General features: G+C 45.6%; 10 protein-coding genes across 10 annotated transcripts; 5 read left to right on the plus strand and 5 right to left on the minus strand.

Annotated features, from left to right (window-relative positions):
• Positions 1-98: 98 nt before the first annotated feature.
• Positions 99-3,459, minus strand: V865_000526 (uncharacterized protein; the record flags this gene model as incomplete). Its single annotated transcript, XM_066224356.1, has 12 exons — positions 99-268; positions 336-488; positions 564-753; positions 825-1,211; positions 1,278-1,793; positions 1,846-1,992; positions 2,054-2,396; positions 2,450-2,526; positions 2,581-2,900; positions 2,977-3,032; positions 3,196-3,309; positions 3,386-3,459. The coding sequence occupies 12 exons, from the start codon at positions 3,457-3,459 to the stop codon at positions 99-101; spliced, it is 2,547 nt and encodes an 848-aa protein (XP_066080453.1).
• Positions 3,460-4,185: 726 nt separating this feature from the next.
• Positions 4,186-5,659, plus strand: V865_000527 (uncharacterized protein; the record flags this gene model as incomplete). The annotated part of the gene is made up of 5 exons (XM_066224357.1): positions 4,186-4,308; positions 4,373-4,443; positions 4,516-4,569; positions 4,633-4,733; positions 4,824-5,659. The coding sequence occupies 5 exons, from the start codon at positions 4,186-4,188 to the stop codon at positions 5,657-5,659; spliced, it is 1,185 nt and encodes a 394-aa protein (XP_066080454.1).
• Positions 5,660-5,873: 214 nt separating this feature from the next.
• V865_000528 (uncharacterized protein) lies at positions 5,874-8,278 on the minus strand (the record flags this gene model as incomplete). The annotated part of the gene is made up of 2 exons (XM_066224358.1): positions 5,874-5,909; positions 5,975-8,278. The coding sequence occupies 2 exons, from the start codon at positions 8,276-8,278 to the stop codon at positions 5,874-5,876; spliced, it is 2,340 nt and encodes a 779-aa protein (XP_066080455.1).
• Positions 8,279-10,170: 1,892 nt separating this feature from the next.
• V865_000529 (uncharacterized protein) lies at positions 10,171-11,353 on the plus strand (the record flags this gene model as incomplete). Its single annotated transcript, XM_066224359.1, has 2 exons — positions 10,171-10,274; positions 10,366-11,353. The coding sequence occupies 2 exons, from the start codon at positions 10,171-10,173 to the stop codon at positions 11,351-11,353; spliced, it is 1,092 nt and encodes a 363-aa protein (XP_066080456.1).
• Positions 11,354-11,629: 276 nt separating this feature from the next.
• V865_000530 (uncharacterized protein) lies at positions 11,630-13,118 on the minus strand (the record flags this gene model as incomplete). Its single annotated transcript, XM_066224360.1, has 3 exons — positions 11,630-12,384; positions 12,491-12,671; positions 12,819-13,118. The coding sequence occupies 3 exons, from the start codon at positions 13,116-13,118 to the stop codon at positions 11,630-11,632; spliced, it is 1,236 nt and encodes a 411-aa protein (XP_066080457.1).
• A 312-nt stretch (positions 13,119-13,430) lies between these two features.
• V865_000531 (uncharacterized protein) lies at positions 13,431-14,705 on the plus strand (the record flags this gene model as incomplete). Its single annotated transcript, XM_066224361.1, has 4 exons — positions 13,431-13,585; positions 13,663-13,826; positions 13,889-14,002; positions 14,068-14,705. 4 exons carry the CDS (start codon positions 13,431-13,433, stop codon positions 14,703-14,705), a joined length of 1,071 nt encoding a protein of 356 aa, XP_066080458.1.
• A 316-nt stretch (positions 14,706-15,021) lies between these two features.
• Positions 15,022-16,228, minus strand: V865_000532 (uncharacterized protein; the record flags this gene model as incomplete). Its single annotated transcript, XM_066224362.1, has 5 exons — positions 15,022-15,119; positions 15,187-15,292; positions 15,355-15,873; positions 15,952-16,139; positions 16,195-16,228. 5 exons carry the CDS (start codon positions 16,226-16,228, stop codon positions 15,022-15,024), a joined length of 945 nt encoding a protein of 314 aa, XP_066080459.1.
• Positions 16,229-16,611: 383 nt separating this feature from the next.
• On the plus strand, positions 16,612-18,321 carry V865_000533 (uncharacterized protein; the record flags this gene model as incomplete). The annotated part of the gene is made up of 8 exons (XM_066224363.1): positions 16,612-16,624; positions 16,680-16,769; positions 16,855-16,879; positions 16,945-17,009; positions 17,075-17,118; positions 17,179-17,258; positions 17,325-17,436; positions 17,512-18,321. 8 exons carry the CDS (start codon positions 16,612-16,614, stop codon positions 18,319-18,321), a joined length of 1,239 nt encoding a protein of 412 aa, XP_066080460.1.
• A 258-nt stretch (positions 18,322-18,579) lies between these two features.
• On the minus strand, positions 18,580-20,150 carry V865_000534 (cytoplasmic tRNA 2-thiolation protein 1; the record flags this gene model as incomplete). The annotated part of the gene is made up of 10 exons (XM_066224364.1): positions 18,580-18,717; positions 18,770-18,823; positions 18,880-18,923; positions 18,974-19,105; positions 19,161-19,219; positions 19,272-19,386; positions 19,438-19,557; positions 19,617-19,731; positions 19,788-19,906; positions 19,961-20,150. 10 exons carry the CDS (start codon positions 20,148-20,150, stop codon positions 18,580-18,582), a joined length of 1,086 nt encoding a protein of 361 aa, XP_066080461.1.
• Positions 20,151-20,457: 307 nt separating this feature from the next.
• Positions 20,458-22,835, plus strand: V865_000535 (uncharacterized protein; the record flags this gene model as incomplete). Its single annotated transcript, XM_066224365.1, has 4 exons — positions 20,458-20,661; positions 20,714-20,923; positions 20,980-22,027; positions 22,096-22,835. 4 exons carry the CDS (start codon positions 20,458-20,460, stop codon positions 22,833-22,835), a joined length of 2,202 nt encoding a protein of 733 aa, XP_066080462.1.
• Positions 22,836-22,929: the final 94 nt, after the last annotated feature.

Raw genomic sequence — 22,929 nt, forward strand, 5'->3', positions numbered from 1 at the left:
CCAGCAATTATTGATCCATTAGGCATCCCAAATGCATCACATTCTGCATTTTCTACATACAGTCACCATCCCCTAACTCCTATAAACCTATCTTTATGTTAATTCCCGCTAGCAGATCCAGGAGGCTGTTGCGCCTGAGGCCCACCAGCATGATTCGACGGAGCTTGAGGAGCAGAAGGATGAGGTTGATTCACCTGCATAGGCGAGTGAGGATGGAATTGCTGTGGAGGTGGTTGTTGGCCGAAGGGTGGGAGGTTATGTTGAACTACTATTTAGTCTAAACATCAGCATATCAACACAAACATCAAAGGGAAATATCTTGACTCCATACTCACGCTGAGGTGTTTGGTGAGGTGTAGATACACCAGGATGGGGATAATAACCCTGTGGTCCTGGTCCACCTGGTCCCGGTCCTGGACCTGGACCATGCCGTTGAGGTGTATGAGGGTTGAATTGCATATGTTGAGGAGGTATGAATTGTGGGTTTTCTGTGATGTCCATTCCACAAAGTAATTAACATCATGAGTCTCGGCGTCACGAGGCAAAGGTGAAGCCGTACTCACGAGGCATTCCAGATTGGTAGTACATTGGCATGCCATTTGGTTGAGGACCATTAGGTCCACCGGGACCAGGTATCATCTGATGATGAGGTTGTTGTGGTTGTTGTTGGCCAGGTAGAGGAGCAAATTGCGGACCACCAGGTGAGAACATCGGGCTATTCATCTGTCCTGCAAATTGCGGTGGTAAACCGGGCTTCAACAACAAATTATGCTATCAGCTACATTGCTCTCTTTCTCTCGATCATATGTATAGTTTCGACTCACCTGATTGAACCTATATCCATATCCAGGATACGGTTGCATTCCCCCCACAATCGGCGGAGCAGGATGAGGTGATGGTGAACCAGTCCCTCCACCATTCTCATCTTCAAACACTGATGAACCTGGACCGCCAACCCCTCCAGCCAGGTGGATCGGGATAGGTCCGCCACCCATCGGTCCACCGACGAAAGATGGGATATGAGATTTCCTACCTGGGTAAGGCCATTGTAATCCCACAGAAGAAGCAGAGGGTACAGAGCCATTCCCATGTTTCCAAGGGTTGAAGTCGTTCCTCACGTCAACATTCACCTTTTCAGGTAGTTTGTCCTTGAAGAACGGATTTTTTAATGATACTGATGCAGGTGCAGGTGATGCTGCGGATGAAGTAGCCTATGGGAATGATGACCAGGAAATATCAGTGAATGTAATTTAGCAGAACGTTGAGCTTCAACTTACAACAGGCAGTTGACGGGGAGCAGCAGCGGGACTTCCAGATGGTTGACCAGGCTTGAAGACAGCTGCACTGGGTTTGAATACGAAAGTATTCGCTTTAGGGTTGAGTTTGGCTTGGGAACCAGACGCGAGACTGGCCATGGAAGGAGTTGGGGAAGTAGCTTGTACAGGTATATTTTGTCCAGCAGTTTCTGCGATAGGTACAGTTGGAGCAGCGGCAGGGGAGCCATTAGCGTTAGTCGAGGGAACGGTAGACTTGCGTTTAGCAGGATTGAAAGGTGGGATTTCAGGTATTTTCATGAATGGTTTTTTAGGTGGTAGTGTTTTAGGTTGATCGGTCTTGGCTATTTCCATAGGCGCAGAAATCTTGACAGGTGACTTGACATTGGCACCAGCTTGGGATTTTCGATCTTCCCTTGCTTTCTCCAACTGCGTGGCCGCTTTGGCTTCTATATCTTTCTGCTTGGTCTCGTCTTTAGCTAGGATAGGTAAGATGTCCTTGGGCATTGGTAATGGGACCTAGATATCCACCATAAGCCCTGTGCGATCTTATTAAAGCGAAACAACTTACCTTGAAACTTGCATGGAATTTCTTCAGTTCTGCAAGTTGTTTCTCCCTTTCAGATTTGATATGAGACTGTTTCTTCGCCTCGGCCCTCTCACGTTCCGTACCGACGAATTGACGCCATTGATCTACCACACCGCCAAGTTGTCCATCCTACCAGAGGTCGCGAGATTAGCTCCCGGCTTGCAAAGGATACTACCAACATATCACTTACTGCTTTCTGATCTGTGGGAGCGGTGATAGTAGGAATAGCAGGAGCTTCAGCAGGTTTGGCAGGACCTGGCGCAGCGGCAACAGCACCGGAAATAGTAGCTGAAGGATCTTCACTTGTACTTCGAGGTGGACCAGGGGGAGGGGCGACAGTTGAGGAGGGAGCGGGAGCGGGGGAGACAGCTTTAGGGGCCACAGGAGCAGGGGAAGGAGCGGCACTTCCACTGGGTTTCGAGGCTGTAGGCGCCGGGGGAGCAGAGACTCGAGGAGCAGTACCACCCTGACCGAGGGCTCGACGAGCACCTGGAGGAACATATGCTCCGGGGGCACGAACCACTCCGGAGTATCTAGCAAAGATGTCAGTCATAAGGCTAAAGCCAGTATAGGCGGGATAGCTCACTTTTCCTCTTCGTCCTTTGTGGAATCCTCTCCTACCTGACCTCGCTCTTCTTGGATATGAGTGTTTTTCGATGTGGTCTACACAAGCACGTCAGCTTGTACTAAGTGGGAATGATAGTTGAGGGGACTTACGCCCATAATCTCATTAGCCAATTTCTCCGCTTCCTTTTCCCTCTTCTTATAATCCACCCCATTCTTGTTCAACTTGGTAGTATACAGCTCCTCTTGATAATCCGTCTTGGCACCGAACAATCTCTCGTTAGTCTCGAACTGGTCCCATGGGATGTTGGTAACCAAAGTACCGAAAGTATCTTGATCTTTTCCACTACCATTCCCACTACCGTTCGCATGAGATCCGTTAGGTGGAGGTGAAGAAGCGTCAGGTACCCATGGTTTCAATTCTCTTTCAACTGGTCCAGAAGATTTGGAGATGTCCGTATCGGTTTGGAAACCTACCAAATCAATCATCATTAATGATACGTCGACGTAGGATCAGATAAGGACAGGAAAAGACAGCCGAAGACATACCTTTAGCGGATTTACTCTTATCGTCCTGATGAATGATTTTCTTCATATCGTTCATACTATAGCGACAAAAACACTCCATTCATTAGTTCACGTCTCTCATCTGGTCTTGTCTTTCGGCCCGTTACAAAGGGAGGTTCTTTCTCCTCCTCCCCCCCCCTTAATCATCCGTCTATGCCTTTTCCTCCGTGTGAAAGTCGGTAGAAGCTACAGCCCACTCACTGGTCGTTGATAGATTGTCTAGGAGCTGAAGGAGGGGTATTTGACATGGCTGGAGAAGCTCCTCTAGAGATTGAACCTGAACCAGGAGGTGGACCACCTCTCCATACACCTCGACTATAAACGTCATTACACACTCAGTTTCAGTTTCAGTTTCACCTCGACTTGTTATGATGTATGATGCTGAGCTTACCCTCTAGAGTTGTCCATACCACCACCACCTCTCCCACCTCTCATTCCTCTGTTACCGCCTCTCCCAGTGCTCATTCCAATTCGTCAATAGTTCGTGATCGTGATCAAAGGGAAGCAAGTGACAATTCGTCCGTTTCCGTTTCGCTAATCAAAGGAAAACGGATCAGAGCAGAATTTCCTCGAGACTGATCCATGTATAGGTGTGTCAGCTGCACCCGTCATATAACTACATGAAAAGATATGTAGGGGGATGGATCGTTGATATGGTACACGTGCAGAATAGCAATTGAGGTGCGCTGTCTCGCGACAAGGACGTCTCATTGGATCATTGATGGGCTGTGAACTGAACTTGACTCACGCGTGTATAAATAGCTCTCCTTGATGAGGTTTCTGACAAGCACCTTTGCTTTCTTGCCCTGTATCGCAGCTTCAGCTTATGATCGCTGGGCTGGTATCTTTGAATGTGCGAAATACACTTTGTGTTTGGATTGAGATGATATATACTCATAGGGAGTACTCGTACATCATAATCATACTCATTGTGCTCATCGTTACGATACCACGCCCTTGCTACTCGTCTTATTGCCCCGCACATGTAAATACATTTGACACCTTCAGGGTAACTGCCACATCTCGGAGATACATTCGGTATGTCTTACTACTAGCCACGTGATAGACAGATCTGACATCATCACCTGTCCACTCGTACAAGCTGATATCTAAGGTTCAAAGATAAGATTACGAGTGCTACCACAGGTATCATATAAACTACGAGTACTACTGGGAAGGGAAAGAAACAAGATGACAACAGAGATAGCCAGAGCAAATCTGGACAACTATACTATACGATTAGCCCATGATGATCAAAAGATACAACATGCCAGAGCGGGGTACGATCACTGGAAGAAGGACAATACTTTTGAGGTAACTCAACAGTATATTGCATACCGATAGTGATCCTAGCTGATGAGATTGGTGAACATCGTAGCAATACTGGGATATATACACGAGAGAGAGGAACGAATCGCCTTGGGGGATAAATGACAAGCTCCTAACGTGGTGGGTAGGCTCGTCCTTCGATACCTATATCTGAGGTATAGATCATACTGATACGATACGTTACGTTAATAGGGTTCTGGTCCGAAAAGATGACCCAGAAGGAGAGATCTATGCAGGATGTGAAACGTTAGTATGGGTTACTATCCCAATGATCAAGGCTGATTAAGTCTCGGATATATATTTGTACAGATATTTACGAAAAGGATTCATAAAGCGTAAAGAATCAGATATCGTAGAAAATACTTATCTATACGGTATCGCATCGGTAGTCACACCAAAACAACATCTCCGTAAGTAACATAAGACTTAATCCATCCTGTATGCCCCCTCTACTCCGATATCATAGATGCTATCGCTAACCACATCAATCGACTAATCAGGTAATGGCTACGCTACTCGACTTCTGTCTTTACTTCATCATGAACTATCCTCCCTTCCATCCCCTTACTCGTCTACCACTTCAGACATTCCTCTACACAAAGCTCTCGGATCGATCCTATGGTCCGACGTAGGTTCGACATTCTACTCACGGTGTAGCTCATCAAGCGAAAGGAAAGGATGGGTAGTTCGTAATTCGCAGAACACCCAATTAATTTGGAAGATCGTACCTCCAACTGAAACGGAATTACCAAAAGGGTGGGAATGGATCTACCTCTCCGATTTACCAGGTATCAAAAGCGAATTATCCAAATCGGTCAAACAGAATTTGGAAAAGATGGATACGTCTAATAAATCGTCATTCGTTCATGATCCAAGTTCGGAAGGGACAATGGAGTTTGTACCTACTAAAGGAACTTGGCAAAGACCATTGATAATCGACCCAGAACCAGTAGGAATCAGATACAATCCTGAAAATGGCTCAGAAGGGAAGGGGGAAGAGACAATAGTTCTATTCTCTCCTAAGATGATTAATATAGGTGATCGATTTTTGATTACTTACATCCATAATCTACGTAGTGAACAGATACCAACACTTTTAAATGCTCTGGATATAATTGCTAGCCAAGCCGGTCAGAAAGAAGGTTGGATCTGGGATTTACCAAGTATCGATTCATCCGAAGATCTGCTAGAAGCATGGAGGAGTGTGGGTAAAGAGAGAGAAGTAACATTTGGAAGGAGGAACGAGATTGATGGGCATTTGTTAGGAGTGGCGTGGTACGGTGATGTAGATGATGAGGCGGAATTGGTAGAAGGTCAAATGTGGACCTGGATGTAGAGATTGTCAAAACACGAATAGCATGTACATTTTTCAATGTGTCGTTCATATTGTATACGAATTATACAACAGTAATGTGATTATGATATAATGATCGAGCACGCGCTGAAATCACTTGGATTTAAGCCATTTAGATAAAAGACTGTTTGTTCTGTATCTACAACACCATTCCAAGAAAACCAGTCTCTATAGAATCAAACACCCTATCTCACATCTATATCGAAGTATTCTGCAACCACCTTTCGAGATCCTACCCCGAACCAAATCATATCAGCAACTTCGTCTCCTATCGATCATAAGAAAACCGAAACTCACAGCCATTGGTAATCCACTTTTAGGTGGTCTACAACCATTTTCCATACCAGGTGTTAGATCGACTTTACCTCTTAATCTCTTCAATCCAGGTTCTTTCGCATATCTCGAATCTGTACCTGTCCCGATTATATTCGACGTGATAGGCATCGGGATATTGTGCAAATGGTTTTTAGGTCTAAGTGCATTATTTTGGACCTGGACATGGTTGGTCGAAGGCAACGATCTAGGAACATAGGACCTCGAGTCGTGATTTACACGATTCCTTCTTGGGATTATACTCATTCCCGCATTTTGGCCATCGGCTGAGGGCTTCCTATCTATCGATATAGGTTCGGGAGAAGGTTTAGCACCGAACGTAAAAGGATGTTTTCTGACTGGTGTTTTCGGACTATCCTCATTCACCTCAGCTGAAGTCGAAGTCGTCTTCCTGATAGGCGAAGGAACGAAAGCCCCGTAAGAAGTAGAGAATGCTAATTGGTCGATGGAAGGTGATGGTGCGGAGAGGATATATGCAGTAGTAGGTGAATAAGGAGTAAAAGGTTCTTCGACTCCTCTGGTAGGTGTAGATAAGATTGGTTTAGTGGGAGTGACTAACCCAGGTGTGGAAGGTGCGGAGAAAGCTAAGGGAGGTAAAGTAGGTGGAGAATTTGGGATCTCCAAAGATGGAATATGCAAGGATGGTCTACGATTTTGCTGGGTTGTAGGTGTAGGTCGCGGTGGAGAAGGTAATGATTGATGTTTCATCTTTGTTGGAGTTTCCACATTAGGTAGTACGGAATTACCTACCATTCTAGGAGAAGACTTGAAACTTTCGAATGGAGGTAGATTATCTCTGTGTGGCGAGTCAGGTGTAGGTGTACCATTGACACAAACCGAATTACCCGAGAGTAAAACGCCTTCATCTTCTGCATTTTGCGTGGAGGTAATGTCGATTTTGAGTGGAGAGGAGTTGACAGGAGCTAGCCATTGTCCACTCGCGAATGAGATTGGTCTAGCCATACCATCTTCATCTCTCAATGTCGAATAAACACTTGAATATGCCGAATGAGGTACAGAGGGTTTCCGTTCTCTCGCTTCCCATTCGTTGGCTGATATAGGAGTAGGCGAATCTAGTACAGTTGAAGAGTTGGGATAATGACCCAGAGTTTCGAATGACTTGTTGGATAAGGGAGTACCGAACGATTGAGGAGCTGAATGAGGTGGGGTGACGATGATCGTCCCTTCTTCTTCGGTGTACAATGGTGAGGTACTTCTACTAGTCTGCGACATCGCATGAGCAGAAGTAGACATCGGTGTTCTCTTAGGTGGGACTGGACCTCCTTTGATTTTAACAGCATTCTTCGGAGGGGTATTGCCAGGAATCAACGTGGAAGTAGAAAGTGATAATCCAGAAGATAATGCTGCAACTTTCGCTCTCCATTCTCTCTCGGCTCTGCGAGCAGATTTGATGGATACTCTGGACGAATGGATTGACGATGCTGATGAGTTCCTTCTATACGGCGCTGGACGTAGGTAAGCGGGAGTAGCGGATAATCTAGGTATAGGTGAATTATCGTAAGTTTGGAGATGAATCGACCCCCGCTTGGTATGTTGCGATCGTTTAGGGAAAGTTGATGATATCTGATCTTGTTTAGGGGGTGAAGGCGATCTGATCCCGGCGTCAATCTCAGCTCTTTGGACTAGTTCTTCGAATTCTCTCATTGAAGCTTTCAGATCGACTTGACCGAGTGTTTTCAAAGCTTTGATGTTTCCCACAGGCGGTAATTCGGGTTCAGCTTCGGATCCAGAGGGTCTACGAGTTTCACCTTTCCTCTTAGCTGATAGGGAGCGGATTAGACCTTTGGGTTTGGTGGTGACCGGAACGACAGGTGCGGAGTGCGGTGCCTGGTAGAATGCTGGAGAGCAGGGTTGAGTAGGAGAAGTGATGCGATGTGAAGGTGGAGAGTGGTGAAAAGGGTCGGGACCAGGTGATGGGAATGCCGAGAAAGTTCGGCTGGGGCAGGTAGGAGGATGAGCTGATGTGAGGGCTGGTTCGAAATCGACAAAGGTTGATGCTTTGGAATTCTGTTGACCCATCGTTATTTCCTCTGATGAAATGGTACAGCTAGAGAATGTCGATGTCGAAGTGAAGTATCTCGGTGAGAGCGGACTTGAGTGATATAATATTGATGGAGAGAAAGATCGTTTATGAAATGGTTTTTTCTTGAATATATTGTGATTTGATTTAGTAGGTGTAGGTCTTGAGTCGGTAGTAGATGATGAGAATATATTTACGGATAATGGAGAACGAAACGCTTTCATCATTGTTGTTAAATATATCTCGAACAGGCGTTGATGTCTCTACGAGATAATCTCGGAGTCGGCTGGGTTGATTGTTCGAAAGGTATTTTGATTCTGTCTCAGACTGGAGCAAATATCAGAGTCAGATCCGGCGGTCTCGGATGTGTGCGGGATTGAAAGTACTTACCAATGTGGTATAGATGATCTAATCAGTTTGGAAATTGTGTGTTCTTATGCATATACGTCTAAATGAGATGTGAATGGAAGAAGGGAGTCATCGAGAAGGAAAAAGATGTTTACGTCTATTTTATCGATGATGTATGATGTATGTGTGTGTGTTAAGTGTACGGGTGTGATGTGTGGTTTGTGTGTGTTCTTTTATAACTCTTCTTTGATCATCAGATCAAGGGATCGAAGTGAGTGGGGAAACAAGGTCTAGATCTGAGAAGGATGGTGAGTAAAGATCTACCTTTTCACCACGGTATGGATTACTTTGTACCATGTTATCAAGTTAGTGTGTGAATAAAGGTGAGCCTGTTCAAAGGTATTTACTTGCTGATAGAGTCGTGTTCGTGCTCACTATATATCAGTCATCCTCACCGATGTATAGGTTATTGACCATCTATCATGTCACCGTCATCATCCGAAGAACAATCAGGTGTTTCATACATACCCCTCAGCATCCCCTCAAATCCAGAGAATTCATCGATCCGATCAACCAACGATGGTCTAGTGCCCATCCGCATGTTTGTCGTCGTATGTGTTGAAAGTGCTGAAAGTAAACAAGTTGATTGAAGGACGTGCTTAGTCTGTAGCGTGTTGTGTGCGTTAGTGTTTATGCTTAGTGCGATACTGGGTGAAACAAGGAGTGGGAAAGGTGATTCTCGGTCATGGTTGGTCGATCGACTCGGTCGTCTGATCTCATGCTCGGATCTATAATGGAGTATGACCAAGTCCTCCTTCACAAGGTCATCACGATGCAGATGAGAACGGTGATTGATGAGCGAAGGCATTCATGATCGGTTATTGAGGGTTTCAAGTGAAGAGGGGTGATTTGATTCCGTTGCCGAATGTGGCGTTTTAAGGTTCAATGGGGCGAACGTGGCGACGCAGATCACTCGAACGTGGCATCTCATATCAGACCTGCCAAAACACCATTTTTCTCTTCATCCCACACAACATCCCCCAATACATCACGCATTTGCTTCTAAAATAGGCGTCAATAGTCCAGGAGGGTGTAATGTACCATATGAGCAAGCCTATATGCATGCATAAGGGCATTTGAGGCTCTGTGGCACCGTCCAGCCGGGATCCCTTCCAAACCTTCTCCCTGTTAGTTGTAACGCCACTTCAACTGGGCTATACCAAAGATCAGACTTTGTTTTAGGTCTGAGTCCTACCGGGATGTCATATCAAACCCATGATGGCCTAAACAGCCACTTTTGATCCTATAGATTGTGAATCTGCCGAAGACGGGTATTTTTGTGCTATGCGTTGTTGGTGCAGTGGTAGCATGCCTCATTTGGGTCTCTTAGGGTGAAAACAACTGAATTTCCTGCTTTGAGGTGGTCCTCGGTTCAATCCCGGGACGACGCCCGCTTTTTGAGCGTGGCACAGTCTTTTTGTGTTTCCTATCTGTGTCTGATGTCATCCAATTTATGGGATCTTTCGTTGTTTTGGTTCCGCCTCACAACGTAACCTTTTTTAACCGATCCTGGCTTGTTACCGCCATGACATCGTTGCTTGTAGGTTGTGCATACTTTTTGCACACGTATAGTCCTGACTGCATACATAGGTAGGTCATAGGACAACGTCAAATTCTTCAAATATACCTATTTGTGTAAATCTATCCCAAAAAGACTGAATTACAGGAACTTCGCATCTCACGACAGACCCACGACCAACGTTACACGACCATGTCCTTACCACCTGTCAACCCCGAAAGGACCGCTTCTGGGATTGTAGTCGATCCGAGGACTTTGGAGAGGGTGATTCCTCAATCTAGGCGGAAAGATGGGACGTGAGTGTTGTATTCCATATCTCAACAATCTTTGTGTCCGTATCCGTGTTCGTCAAGATTCAACTGATGACTCTCATATACTTTTACGTAGAGTTCGTAAAGAACAGAAAGTGCGACCTGGTTTCACGCCTCAAGAGGATGTCGGACGATTCCGATCCACCCGTCAGACAGCTGAGGATGCCCGAGCGGCCTCTCGACCTACCATCCCTGGATCCGACCGTCTAGGTTCCCAGGCGAACAAAGGTGGAAAGGAGGAGAACGTATTTGCTAGTGAACCTAGAGAAAAGACCAAAGCTCAATTGAAGAATGAAAAGAGGAGGGAAAAAAGGAGAGAGAAAGTATCTGTCAATTGGGATGAAGATGAGGATGAGGATGAAGAAGTTGGTAAATTAGATGAAGAATTCAAAAAGGTTGATATTGCCAGACAAACTCAACAAGGTAACGGAGCGGAACAGAGTTTCCCACCTTTAGAAGGAGGTGGTGGAGTACCTGAAGAAAGTATTTTAGATAATATCAAATCCAACGAGGATGAAGAGAAAAGTGATGGTAAAACAGCTGCTATCGAACCTTCTCCACCTGCTCCATCGGGATCTCAACCTGAAACTGCTTCGGAACAGAAAACCACTACGGATAAACCTTCTTTACTAAATGATAGGAAGAATGAAGTCCAACAAGCCCAAAAACCACATCCTATTCAAGGAGGTAGGAAAGGACCTATTGGATTGGCCAATCCACCTCCTATAGAAGAGAAAAGTCAGGCACCACCATCGCGAGCGGATCAGAATGATTGGAGGACCCAAACTCGTAAGAAATCGAATAACAACAATAGTAGTAGAGGTGGGAAGCAGAACCAAGGTAATAATAGACAACAGCAAAATTTGAACAGGTCGTCTCAACCTGCACCTGCTGCGCCACCACCTCAACCTAGAGAAAGGAAGGAATACAAAGTGCGGGAAGGAGGAGCGAACGATCTGTCGTCTTTGGCAAGTAGGGTGAAGAACCTCGTCGTGGCTAATACGGTGGGGAACGCTTCGAGGGACAGTAAGGAGAAGAAAGAGGAGAGTAAAGCTTCGGTTTAGGTAGAGAGTCAGCGGAAATGGATGCATAACGGACGAAGGCGCTGGAACAGAAGGAGGTATTTGAGAATCACCTTTGTCAGATCAGATGTGTCAATGGAGACAAAAAAACAGTATTCAACAACGTACGTAACCAAGCGATTCAATCAATCATCATAAATCTCACATTTTCGGATGTGTTATTGCAAGGAAATCCACCATGCTATATTTTCATTATGTACAATTACAACCACCGGATGTTATTACTCTATCCATCTCCTAATTGCAGATCGTTCAAACCTATTCATCAACCTTTGTACCAAATACTCTACCTAACAGAACTCTCCTTAACTCATCTATTCCAGGAGTCTTGGTGATCACCCAAGGAAGTTGTTTGGCTTTAGGGATCTTCTCACCCATTCGTCCAGTTTCTTCATCCTTCTTACCAATCCCGAACGATTTAAGATCTTCATCTTTTGATCTATCTGTATTATTTGATTCTCCCGTCCCTCTTCTATCCGTAACGCACATCCCTCTAGTCAATTCACCTATTCTCTCAATTTTGAATTCCCTCTGTACCACCTTCCACCCTTCTAAAGGAGGAGAATTTCGTTTCTGCATCGCGTGAGCTAAAGCATACCATACTGCAACTGGATCGTGCATCTCCATCGAATCTTCTAATCCGAAAGAAGCTTGCAAACCCCTCACTCTTACTAACATCGCTGAGACGAATGCCTGAAGTGGAGTAGGCTCTTCGTCGGTTTCGACGAGCTCACCTCTCGAATTTGGGATTTTGACTACTGAGGGATGGATCAGGTCGGAGAATGGGATCGCATGAGGGGTAGTAATGTCCAATGGAGCGAGGATGAATTCGAATAGACCGGCTTTACATCCCTCGAGAATTTCAGAGGCGGCAAAGGGGTCGGCGAAACAGTTGAATTCGGCTGTAGCGGAGGTGTTACCTGGATGATCTAGAGCACCTCCCATCCATACAATTCGAGAGACTTTGGAGAATGTTTGTGGGTCGGTACGCAATGCGTGGGCGAGGTTGGTCACTGATAGCTCGCGCACAGTCAGCACAAGGTACCATTGTCGGGATGGTAAATTGCATAGACAAAGGACGGCACAGGTAGCATGTCGAGTACGTAGTACTACACTTACATGGTCCCAATGCAACAATAACCACTGAATCGTCCTCTTCGTGTCTCAAGATATCGAGCATGACTTCGTATGAGGCTTTCGTTGAGATCTCCAGATGTTCGTGTGGAGTGGAAGGATCAAGTTTGGGAGCTGTGAAGTGAGGGTGGGTTTCGGTGATGTTGGATAGACCATCTGGGCCGTGCTGCAAGGTTGACAACGAGTCAGATGTATAGCTCGGTGTGTACGTTCAACGTGGCAACCTCCAAATCGCAGCATAGCACGAGGTGACACGGATGATTACATTCCTTGAAGGTGCAGTGTATGATACACAAGCCAGCAATCCACTCACGAAGTACGCCGCGACAGCCTTCTCCCCACCAATCGGTCCATCCTCACCCAACGCCAGCATGGTCTTCTGATTCGGTTCAGCCAATCTACCATATCGCGATTGAGCGTCGGGTATCTGCTCGATCTCCTTTGACAAGCTATGATAGATCTTCAAGAGGTTGCTGTGAGCAACGGGTGCATGGGTGTTACCGAATACGATTGAGATTAGGACTACCTGTAATTCAGGTGATGATAGGGACAAGAGGATGGCCAGGACGTCGTCGACCCCCGGGTCTGTATCGAGAATAAGCTTTTGGGGCATGCTGGAGTGGGTGATCAGTGGATGTGGATGAGTGGAACCTGAAGAGGATATTAACCTATTCTGTGATTGTTTTTGATGATGCAGGAAAGACAGAAGTAGAAGCAGTTGATGGAATTTGTTGTATCTATCTGATTGTGATTCAGATTCAGATTGCAAGTCCGGTCCAAGCGGAGCTGGCCGCTCAGTGCACGTTCCTTTACCCCGCATGTCACTCGGATCGTATATTTCAACTTTTTCAGTCTTCTTCAACCTCTAATCTCTCTTCTTTTCTTCCCTTATCAACAATTATAAAGATATCTTCTACAGGAGACAATGCCTTCCAGATCATCTGGGGATACCGGACCTCTTCTCAGCGGAGCACTAGATAACGCTCAGATACCACACCAATCACTATGCGTTATTAGCGATAGTACAAGTTTTTCTGGGTTGAACATCTTCAAAGAAACCCTCGCAAGGGGTATACGGAGGTAAGCTTGTATTCGGTCCATTATGGATTGAGATGAGGATGTCCATCAAGCTGATAGACTATCTGGCTTACTGACAGAGGGGAAGAGACGACCCTGATCTCCATCCTTCACCCTCCCGAAATACTCCTACCATCTTCAACATCATCGAAAATCAATGTCATTGATTTATCAAATTCTATCAATGGCCATGGCGAGGAATCAACATCGATTGAGAGTATAGAAGAAAAAATCCTGTCCACTTGTGAGTAAGCTTTCCGGACCAAGTCTGATTGCAGATAGCTTACATGGCATCTCTTTTACCAGATACATCCGGACAAATATTTATCGACGCTTTGGATATCTTATCTGAAGATTATTCAGCTTCGAAAGTATTGACACTTGTCAAAAGTATTCTCAGCGCAATCAAGAAAGCTAAAGGTGAGCTCCAAGCTAACAACTCGATTCAGCAGATCAACCTGAGCTTACATTTACCTCGAATATAGCACCATCCCGTCTCATCCTCCTCCTCCCACCTTCTTCAGCAATCTATCACTCCCTCATCACACCGTCATTCCATTCAACACTCACCCTGATCACTCCTCATTCACCACCTTTAGTCGAACACCTATCGAAATCCTATCTCTCCCCTATATCTTCCAACCCTTCACCGAACCTATGGATGATCCTTGAAAATACCACTAAAAGATCATCTCATCAGGATATGGCTCTAAAGGCTTCAAGTGAGAAGATCGAATTTGATACGTGCTGGACACAATCTCAGGGAGGGCCAGCAGCAATAGTACACGTGTTGGTGCGGAAGCCGACGGGAGGAATTAAAGGGATAAGTAGATCGTTAGAAGGTCTCAAGTTCAATGTTGACGACAAGCAATTCAGACTGGTGGATCTGGATCAACTTGTAGATTTGAATCCTTTCTCCAAGCCTTTGACTGCTGGAGTAACTGGAGGGGATAAGATTATAAATACTCATTCGGAATTGGATTTACCGTTTAATCTGAGTTTGACGGATGAACAGAGGAATAAGAGAGCTCAGGTACCGCTGCCTTATGCTCATGAGGGTGAGGGGGCGAGTGGGGATCTGATATGGGAGGATGAAGAAGAGACGGATGATGAGGAAATATAATCACATTCGGACGATAGAAGAGCATATGTAACATAGTTCTGTTCATGCATGATTGATTATATTGTCCATTGCCAATTGACATGAGTGATACGTTGAATCAGCGTTATGCTTCTTCGTGAGGTTCGCAGGGTATATCAATGAATGCATCCGTTTATCTATCGTATCTTACCCAGCGTTGTGATGACATTGCTATGTATTCTATGGAGATTGATTGAGAGAAAATGCTGAAAAGGACGGATTATGGCAAGATGCTAATGGACGATAAAGGTTGCGAGCTCCGACGCAAAGCTTGAATGGTGAATATCCGATACTTCGATTAGAAAGCCCCGTCATCCAATTCAGGTCTATAGTAATATGCTTCTAAAGCATATAGGAAAGCGAATATTATGAATGCCGCTGAACCGAGGAGTGAGACTGGAAATGAGGAATGATGGAACGTCAGCATATGAATTCTGGGCTCATGAGGAGTGGATCAACTCACTATGCTTAACGGATATCTTCGTAGATAAGTACCTACCTCCCACCACTGCTCCTGCCGTACATACACCGTGTCCTAATATTGTACCAAATGCAATGACAGGGACACTCTAATAGTCATTTCCCATTTATCAGTATCGACATTCAGAGTAAAAGCTGTAAGATGACTTACATGAGCACCACCCATCGCTATCGTAGTAATCTGAGATCTATCTCCCCATTCACCCAAAAAGGTCAATACGAAAGCCTGGGCGAAGACAGGGTTGGTAAGAAGTTGGATTGTATTCCTTAACTTCTCTTTAACCGTTATTGTCCAATGTCTTTCTTCTAATGGTCCAACTCCACCACCATCCTGACGTGATGAACCGGAAAGTGGGAAATGTATGCTTGGACCAGTCTTGTATTTGTTATTTGGTAATTTTGAATTCCTAGTTGAAGGTGAAGAAGGGATATCTACTGCTCCACCTCCACTCAAAACTTTTCCTTCTTCCAATGATTCCAAGGGGATATTCGAACTTGTACCTCTAGCATTATGGCTATCATGAACTGCCGAATCTTCTTCCAGTTCTTCTTCTACTTCTCTCATCTCCTCTTGGATATGGGAATTACCAGCTGCCATTGAGAATGATTCTTGTAACATCTTGATTCCGAATACCAAAAATAAGATGGAAGCTGCCCACAGTGTCCAGACCTGATAGAAAATCAACAATCAGCGATATATCCAAAGATAGTAATTGACTGTGAAGGTCGATTGAGAGTGACCACTTACCTTGGGTATCAATCCCAATATGACCCTACCCAGCGCAGCACTCAATATACTCATAACTACCAAGCTCGCAAAAGCACCTCCAAAGACTGTTACTCTGGGATGTCGAGTCGCCATGATAGCAGCTATCAGGAACGTCTTGTCTCCTATCTCCGATACGACAATCATGACGAATGCCTTGAAAAGGGCATCTGTTCCATCCCGAATTAGTTCATAAGCCAAAATGGAGCTGTGGGGTGGACTCACCGATATTCGAATCGCCCTCTGATATCTCTGCCATTTTGTATGTAGACGACTAACCCTGTCTGGCTCGATGATAGCCAGATCGGTATTATATGCAGGATTTGAAGAGATTTTTGGACGTATGCTCTAACAGTGAAAGGAAAGATGCCCAATCAAACACGTCGCGAAAACATCCAACAACCTATAATCACACATGTACAGCTCAAACATTTCATGGTCGGCGATCACCGCTCTCCCCCTCTTACGGGAATCATAAGGCTCGCCAAACCCCGGTTAACCCATAGGCACACGGAAACACGTTGAACCGGGGGTCAGAGCGTCATTCACGCTGTCACCGCCTGTTGCCTGTTGATGGTTATGGTTCATCCTTTTCAGTTATTCATGTAAAACACCGTTTATCAGCCAGCGAGCACAGGAGACATGTCTCGTCAAGGTAAGCTGGCAGTTACACAGGTCGATCACGCAGTCAGCTGACTCACGATATGCAGACAAAGCTACCACAGAGCGAAATGCCCGTATCCTACGTGATTTAGTCAAACAGCCAGATAACAAGTCGTGCGCTGATTGCAGGAAGAATGGTGAGTGCTCTTCGTTTTCTTTGGGTCTCAGCTGTCTACAGAAATGTGATGTAAACTGCTCAGCTGACTGTCTATTGTAACATAGATGCCAGATGGGCTTCGTGGAATCTGTAAGTTCGATAGCATAACTTCAGTATCATGGCGGTTAAGTATTGATAATTTCTCGAATCTGTAGAGGTGTTTTTCTCTGCATAAGATGTTCAGGTATACATAGATCCATGGGGACGCATATCAGTAAAGGTGAGCTCATAGCTGTCTCTATAGCGTTTTGGTTAGCGAAGCTAAGTTACGACATTCGCTTGCAGTGAAATCGATCGATCTGGATATATGGACGCCTGAACAGATGGACGTAAGCTGCAATGTGTGTTTCAACCACAGGACTAGAAGCTGACATGTTGATGAAATATAGAATATCCAAAGATGGGGTAACAAACGAGCGAATCTGTACTGGGAGAAACACTTGAAAGCTGGACATGTACCTCCTGATCAGTGAGCTTTCTCTTAATCCCAGATTGTACTGTGAACCATCAGCTCATTTGATATGTTGTTATCCAGCAAAATCGAATCGTTCATCCGGTCCAAATATGAATCCAAGAGATGGGCGATGGACGGCCCACCACCTCGGGACCCAAGTATTCTGGAACAAGGGGGTGGTGCTAGTGCAGCCGTAAGTACTGTATAGCTATGATCACACTTCATCTGCCATTTGACAGGGATCCAGCTGACATTCCACATACTGCAGCCAACTGAAGCGCCCAAACCTACACCTACGACATCCGCTTCCGCTCCAGCACCAGCAGCTGCACCTCAAGCTGCACCAAAACATCATCCCCTGCTCTCTCGAACCGCTAAACCTGCTCCCACTCCAGCAGCACCTGCACCTGCACCGATGGTAGACTTATTCGGGTCTGATGAACCTCCCTCTTTAGCTCCTCCAGTGACTACCAGCGCACCTACCGCCAACGCCAGCCAACCTACTCCAGGGGCAACAGCAGGTACCCAGCCACCAGCTCCAACCCAGGGTTCGTCAATATTCGATCTGGATTTCCGCACTCCCACTCCATCTACTCAAAATCAGCAGCAACAGCAACCTAAGAACGCCAAGGCCGATATTATGTCACTTTTCTCCTCCGCTAGCTCGCCACCAGCTACCGCTCCTACATCCTCAGGAGGGTTCTTCAACACCGCTCCTCCACCACCTGCACAGAATCAATATGCGAGTTGGAATGGAGGTGTTACTTCCTCTGCACCTCCTCAACCTGCCTATCGACAAACTCAGGCTCAATTACCTACGCCTACTACCGGTGGTGGATGGGGAGGTATATCGGCTGATCAAAATGCCTGGGGAGGAGGAGGAAATGCGCAAACACAACCGGTACAGCAGAACAACCCCTGGGGAGCTGGTTCGAACAATACCAGTGATCCGTGGGCCTCGAGTGGGTCGACAGGAGGAGGAGGGTTCTTCGGTAGTTCGAATGGAAATGGGTTGGGCAACGTTCAACCTCAACAGAAGAAAGATGATAGAGATCCATTTGCTAATATTTGGGGATAAAGTGTTTGGTCTAATGGATGAGTTGTAGATTACTATTGGATCAGTTTACAAGTACAGATATCATATATGCTAAGATGCAATTGCTTGGACATCTGTATCCTGCTAAGACATGGTAGAGGATAATCAATGAAAGAGTGACAGGTATACACGAAGATTTATGGACCCGATGGTAGATCCTAATCTGCATGGTCGCATCTGTAGACTGTACGAAGGGTATGCATGTGCTGGGTATATTTAATGTAATCTACAGTTGATAATCTATTTGATCTCGATAGTTTGAACGGCCTTTTCGATTCCCTCGGTAGGCTGAGCCACACCGATGTTACTGTATCGCTCGAACATCGGGATGGTACGGTGACCGACAGGAGCGGTCGAAGAGTTGGCTTGTGTCTGACGCTACGGTATGGCATGAATATATATTCGCATGGGAGAATGAGATTGTGCTTACTAGAGCGGATCTATCCAATCCCGCTTCTAAACCTTCCAACAAAGCGCATGCTTTCTATATCATGTATGCCATCAGCTGAAGATTACACCGTGTACGGTAAGCTGACTCACGCATAGATCGTTGGATGAGATATATCCACACCTCAGACATGTTTCTATACTCCATATCAGCGATCGTCACCGTTTTCGGCAGGGAGAAACTCACGCATCGCCTTCATTCCCTTCTGCACACTCTGTTCCAACTGGAATGATTCTCCGGAATGTATGATATCTACTATAGCACTGGGTCGAATCGCTTCGAGGTCTTTCAAGAATACTCGAGCGTGACCTCGGTAGGCTACGAGGTAGTGTTAGTATGAATCATCGATGTGAGGAGCGCAACTGGAACCCACCATCAGGAGAATAGATACATTCAGTAGAGAAATAAGTGAGCTTCTTGAAGTATGCGTACCTACCCAAAACGAGTCAGCTGGCATAGGAATACAAGGGTCAGGCCAGCTTACATGACGATCTCCTTCTCGTAAGCGTATTTAAAAGGTTTACTCCTCTTGATCGTATCTTCTGATTGAGTGGTAACGGCGGTACATCGTCCAAGACGAGCGATATCTCCCCTCATGACTAAAAGATATGGTAAGCTTTCGCGTGAACTTCAGGTGCGATTCAGCTTACTGTTCATCAACACGGTTTCAGCGATATCATCCGCGTTGTGTCCTGTGACGATGTGGTCTACTCCAAGTTGCGCTGCTCCTCTATCTAGTGCTTGTCGTCTAAACACACCACAGAAGGTGCCTACAAATTTCGGCAAGTCAGCAGATATTTTGCAAGTATGACCATAGGAGTGAACTCACAATTATTACGTCTTCCGACTTGTTCAACAATTTTATCCATAGTCCATCCGTATAACTCATTGTATGAAAGGATTTTTAGCGGTAAACCATATTCAATCTGGTTCTGCTTAACAGTCTGCAGGAGAGGTCAGCTGGTATCCTAAGCAACACCCTTCAATCCCGTCAGCTCACCTCCAACGAATCATCCCTATATCCAGTAATACCCTCATCGATGGAAAGTAAGAATAAGTCCAGCCCGTAATCGTACCGCTTATTCAACACCGATAAAACGTGTGCCAATACCGTTGAATCTATTGATCGACTTAGTACGGCCCAATGAGTTGTTGTATACATATGTTGCTCACCTTTCCCACCACTTGCACCTATTGCTACCTTCTCACCCCTTTCGAATATCCCTTTCCCCTCCGTGATGGTATTATGAACTTCCGTCTCGAACACCTCGAAAAAACAATCTTTACAAACTTGTTGACCTGTTTTCGGCCTTTTCACCAATGCTCTTGCGGTATGGCATAGTGAACAAGGCGTGGGTGGCATCGTGTATGTATATAAGTGCAATGTTTATAATAAATCACCTTGAAGGATGATAAAGATGGAAAAAGTGAAATACGAAAACATCGATTGGGTGGCAAATGGTGAAAATCAATTGTTGTGGTTAGGCGCTACTCAAGAAGCTATTATCGCTTGCCTACTTTTAGTTCAGTTTCCGGTTGTACAGTAACCCTTTGACCACCCCCTTGGACCGGATCACCTTCACCCCGTAGCTTCACTCAACTCCAACCCTTCTTTCTTTACTTCGTATCTCTCGCCAGCTTAAACCACATTCAACAGTATCATGAACACCATGGGTGAAGCTCCACCCGACAAGGTTCACGATACCGGACAGAAAGACGCTCCTCTGCCTTCTGAAAGTACCCCTTTCGCATTCACCTGTCAATGCCTCAACTTAAAAGTTAATGGACGAATAGCCAAGGATGATGAGAAGAGAGTGACCAAGGGAAGTAAAGATACCCTCGAGGTGTATCTCCCAGTGGCCGCTGAAGTTGTGGTGAGCTGACGCCACCATTGCTCATGGATTGTTCAAGCTGACGTGAGTGCAGAAACTTGGTGGTTATGTCACATACGATCAAGATGTTTTTCGAGAATCAGACGAAAACGTACTGGCGCAAGTTGATGGAGATTCTCTTGGACCATCATGGAGGATATGCTGGCTTTGTAATGTAAAAGCCTACCAAGTAGAAGGAAAAGCCAGGGACGACGAGGCAACCCAGGAAGAATGGGTCAAGGTGGATTTATCAAGTGGAATATTGGTGAGTATTCCATCTCCTAAGTAACAAACCTGATCAAGCTAATGTCCTTGTTATAGTATGGAGAAGACCTTGATACATCCGACCAAACCCTCTTATCATTCTCCAATCTTCGTTTAGATGCTCCTAAATCAACATCAAACTTCGGACGACCTCCCTCCAACTCCACTCCCGTTCCTTACCCAGCAATCAACCATACTCCCGAATCGCATCATCTGATTCCCCCGCCTCACGATCCTTTCTTCCTTCCACCTCCATTTATACCTAATAACCCCCACCTACGAGACTTGTGTGACAATGCGGGAGATTATCTCAAAGAAGCGCATAAGAAGCTTGAAGACGAAGTGAGGCGGTATATATCTTCGAAAACTCAGGAAATGAGAGAGCTGGAAGAGAAAGTAAGAGGGGAGGTAGAAATGTTATGGACCAAATACAAAGATGGTCCTGGTAAAGGTGAGATAATGGAAAGAGAGAGAAGTTCAAGTACTTCCAGAGCAGGCGACTTGAGCAGACCAGTATCAAAGGATCGCTCGATACCTTCTGACAACAACCCTCTGGCAAAAGCGTCTACTTCCCCTTCGGTAAATCCTCCTAGTACATCTTTACTCGCTCAATCGCTCTCTGCGAATACTTTCTATTCTCCCGCACCGACGAACAAGCCCCCTCCTAATGTTCAGGATGAAATCAACAAGACTCTCGACCATGTTGCGAGCACGTACGATAAGCGAGATGATAGTCGAGCAGTCGCGATGAGTTATGTGTTCAGTAGTTTGGCTGATCATATGGTTGGAGCGTCAAGTGTCGGTGGAACTAGTCAAAGTAGGAGGAGGAGCTCGTCTCAGTCTAATGGGAATGGGAATGGGGAGGCGGTAGCAGATAAAGATAGTTGGATCGATGAGGAACGGGCGACTTTGAGAGGAACTCTGGGTACAGCTAATAGGATGAGTGCGGTCGAAGAGGAAGAAGGAGAAGGTAGGACACCTAGACCTACTTCGGTGAAGCAGCTACACAGCGAGAAGAAGGAGGAGAAGGGCAAAGGCAAGGGTAAAGTCACATTTGAGGAACCTGAGGAGAAGACGGGTGAAGCTGAGCGATCGGATGTGGAGGGTGAGTAATATTTTTCACACTTCGGCTCGTAATGTCCGTCAATTCGGATTAAGCTGATAGTATTCCAGATACCGTCTTTGACATGGAGATGGATGATCATCAACCTTCCAAACCTCATCAATCCACTTCCTCGCCACCTGAGAAACTCGCTCAATTACCTATCTCACGTACACGAAACATCGTCGAGGCCAATCTCTCACGAACATTCGCAGCGGATGCACCGTCCCATCGAGCCGCTTGGAGACGTATCGAAGAGAATGGATCGATGTACGCTACTTTACGTCGAGGATCAAGTTCCTCCGATGATGACGAGGAAGTAGAAGATGAAAGTAGGATATCGAAATTAGCTATGTCGATGCCTATGGCCATTCATTTACCTAAATCACGAGCGAAGCACGAAACAGTTACCGAGTTGGAAAGGAAAACTTCTTTATCAGATAAACACGGTGTACTTGTTCCGCCCCTTCTCAAAGCAATGAGACAAAGAGGGATCGAGCAGAATTCGTTAGGTCTATCATCACCTAGAGGAAGAACACCTCAGAACCAAATTCGAAAGGTATCGAGGTCCGCTTCTGTTTCTAGGGAGAGGGAACAGGTGCAATCGTATAAGAATGATCCAGGAGCATTGTACGAGTCTTTAGGTGATGCGGATTATGATGATGACGAGGATGCGGATGGAGAAGAAAATGAACAGGACCAAGGGACGTTGAGGGATAAGAAAGGGTTCATACCTCCTCATGTACTTGCTAGAAAGAAAGATAAGGATCAATTGCCCGATGTGGGTTGGAGAAGTATGGTGTCGAGTTGAGTTGGGATGCGATCAGAGAAGGTTATTATATAAGTCTCATGGACATTTGGGAGTATGAGTAGTGAGTGAGAGGGAAACTTCATATGGCGAGATA

This window comes from Kwoniella europaea, chromosome 1 (genome assembly GCF_036810445.1).
Source record: "Kwoniella europaea PYCC6329 chromosome 1, complete sequence".
In the NCBI taxonomy this organism is placed as follows: domain Eukaryota; kingdom Fungi; phylum Basidiomycota; class Tremellomycetes; order Tremellales; family Cryptococcaceae; genus Kwoniella; species Kwoniella europaea.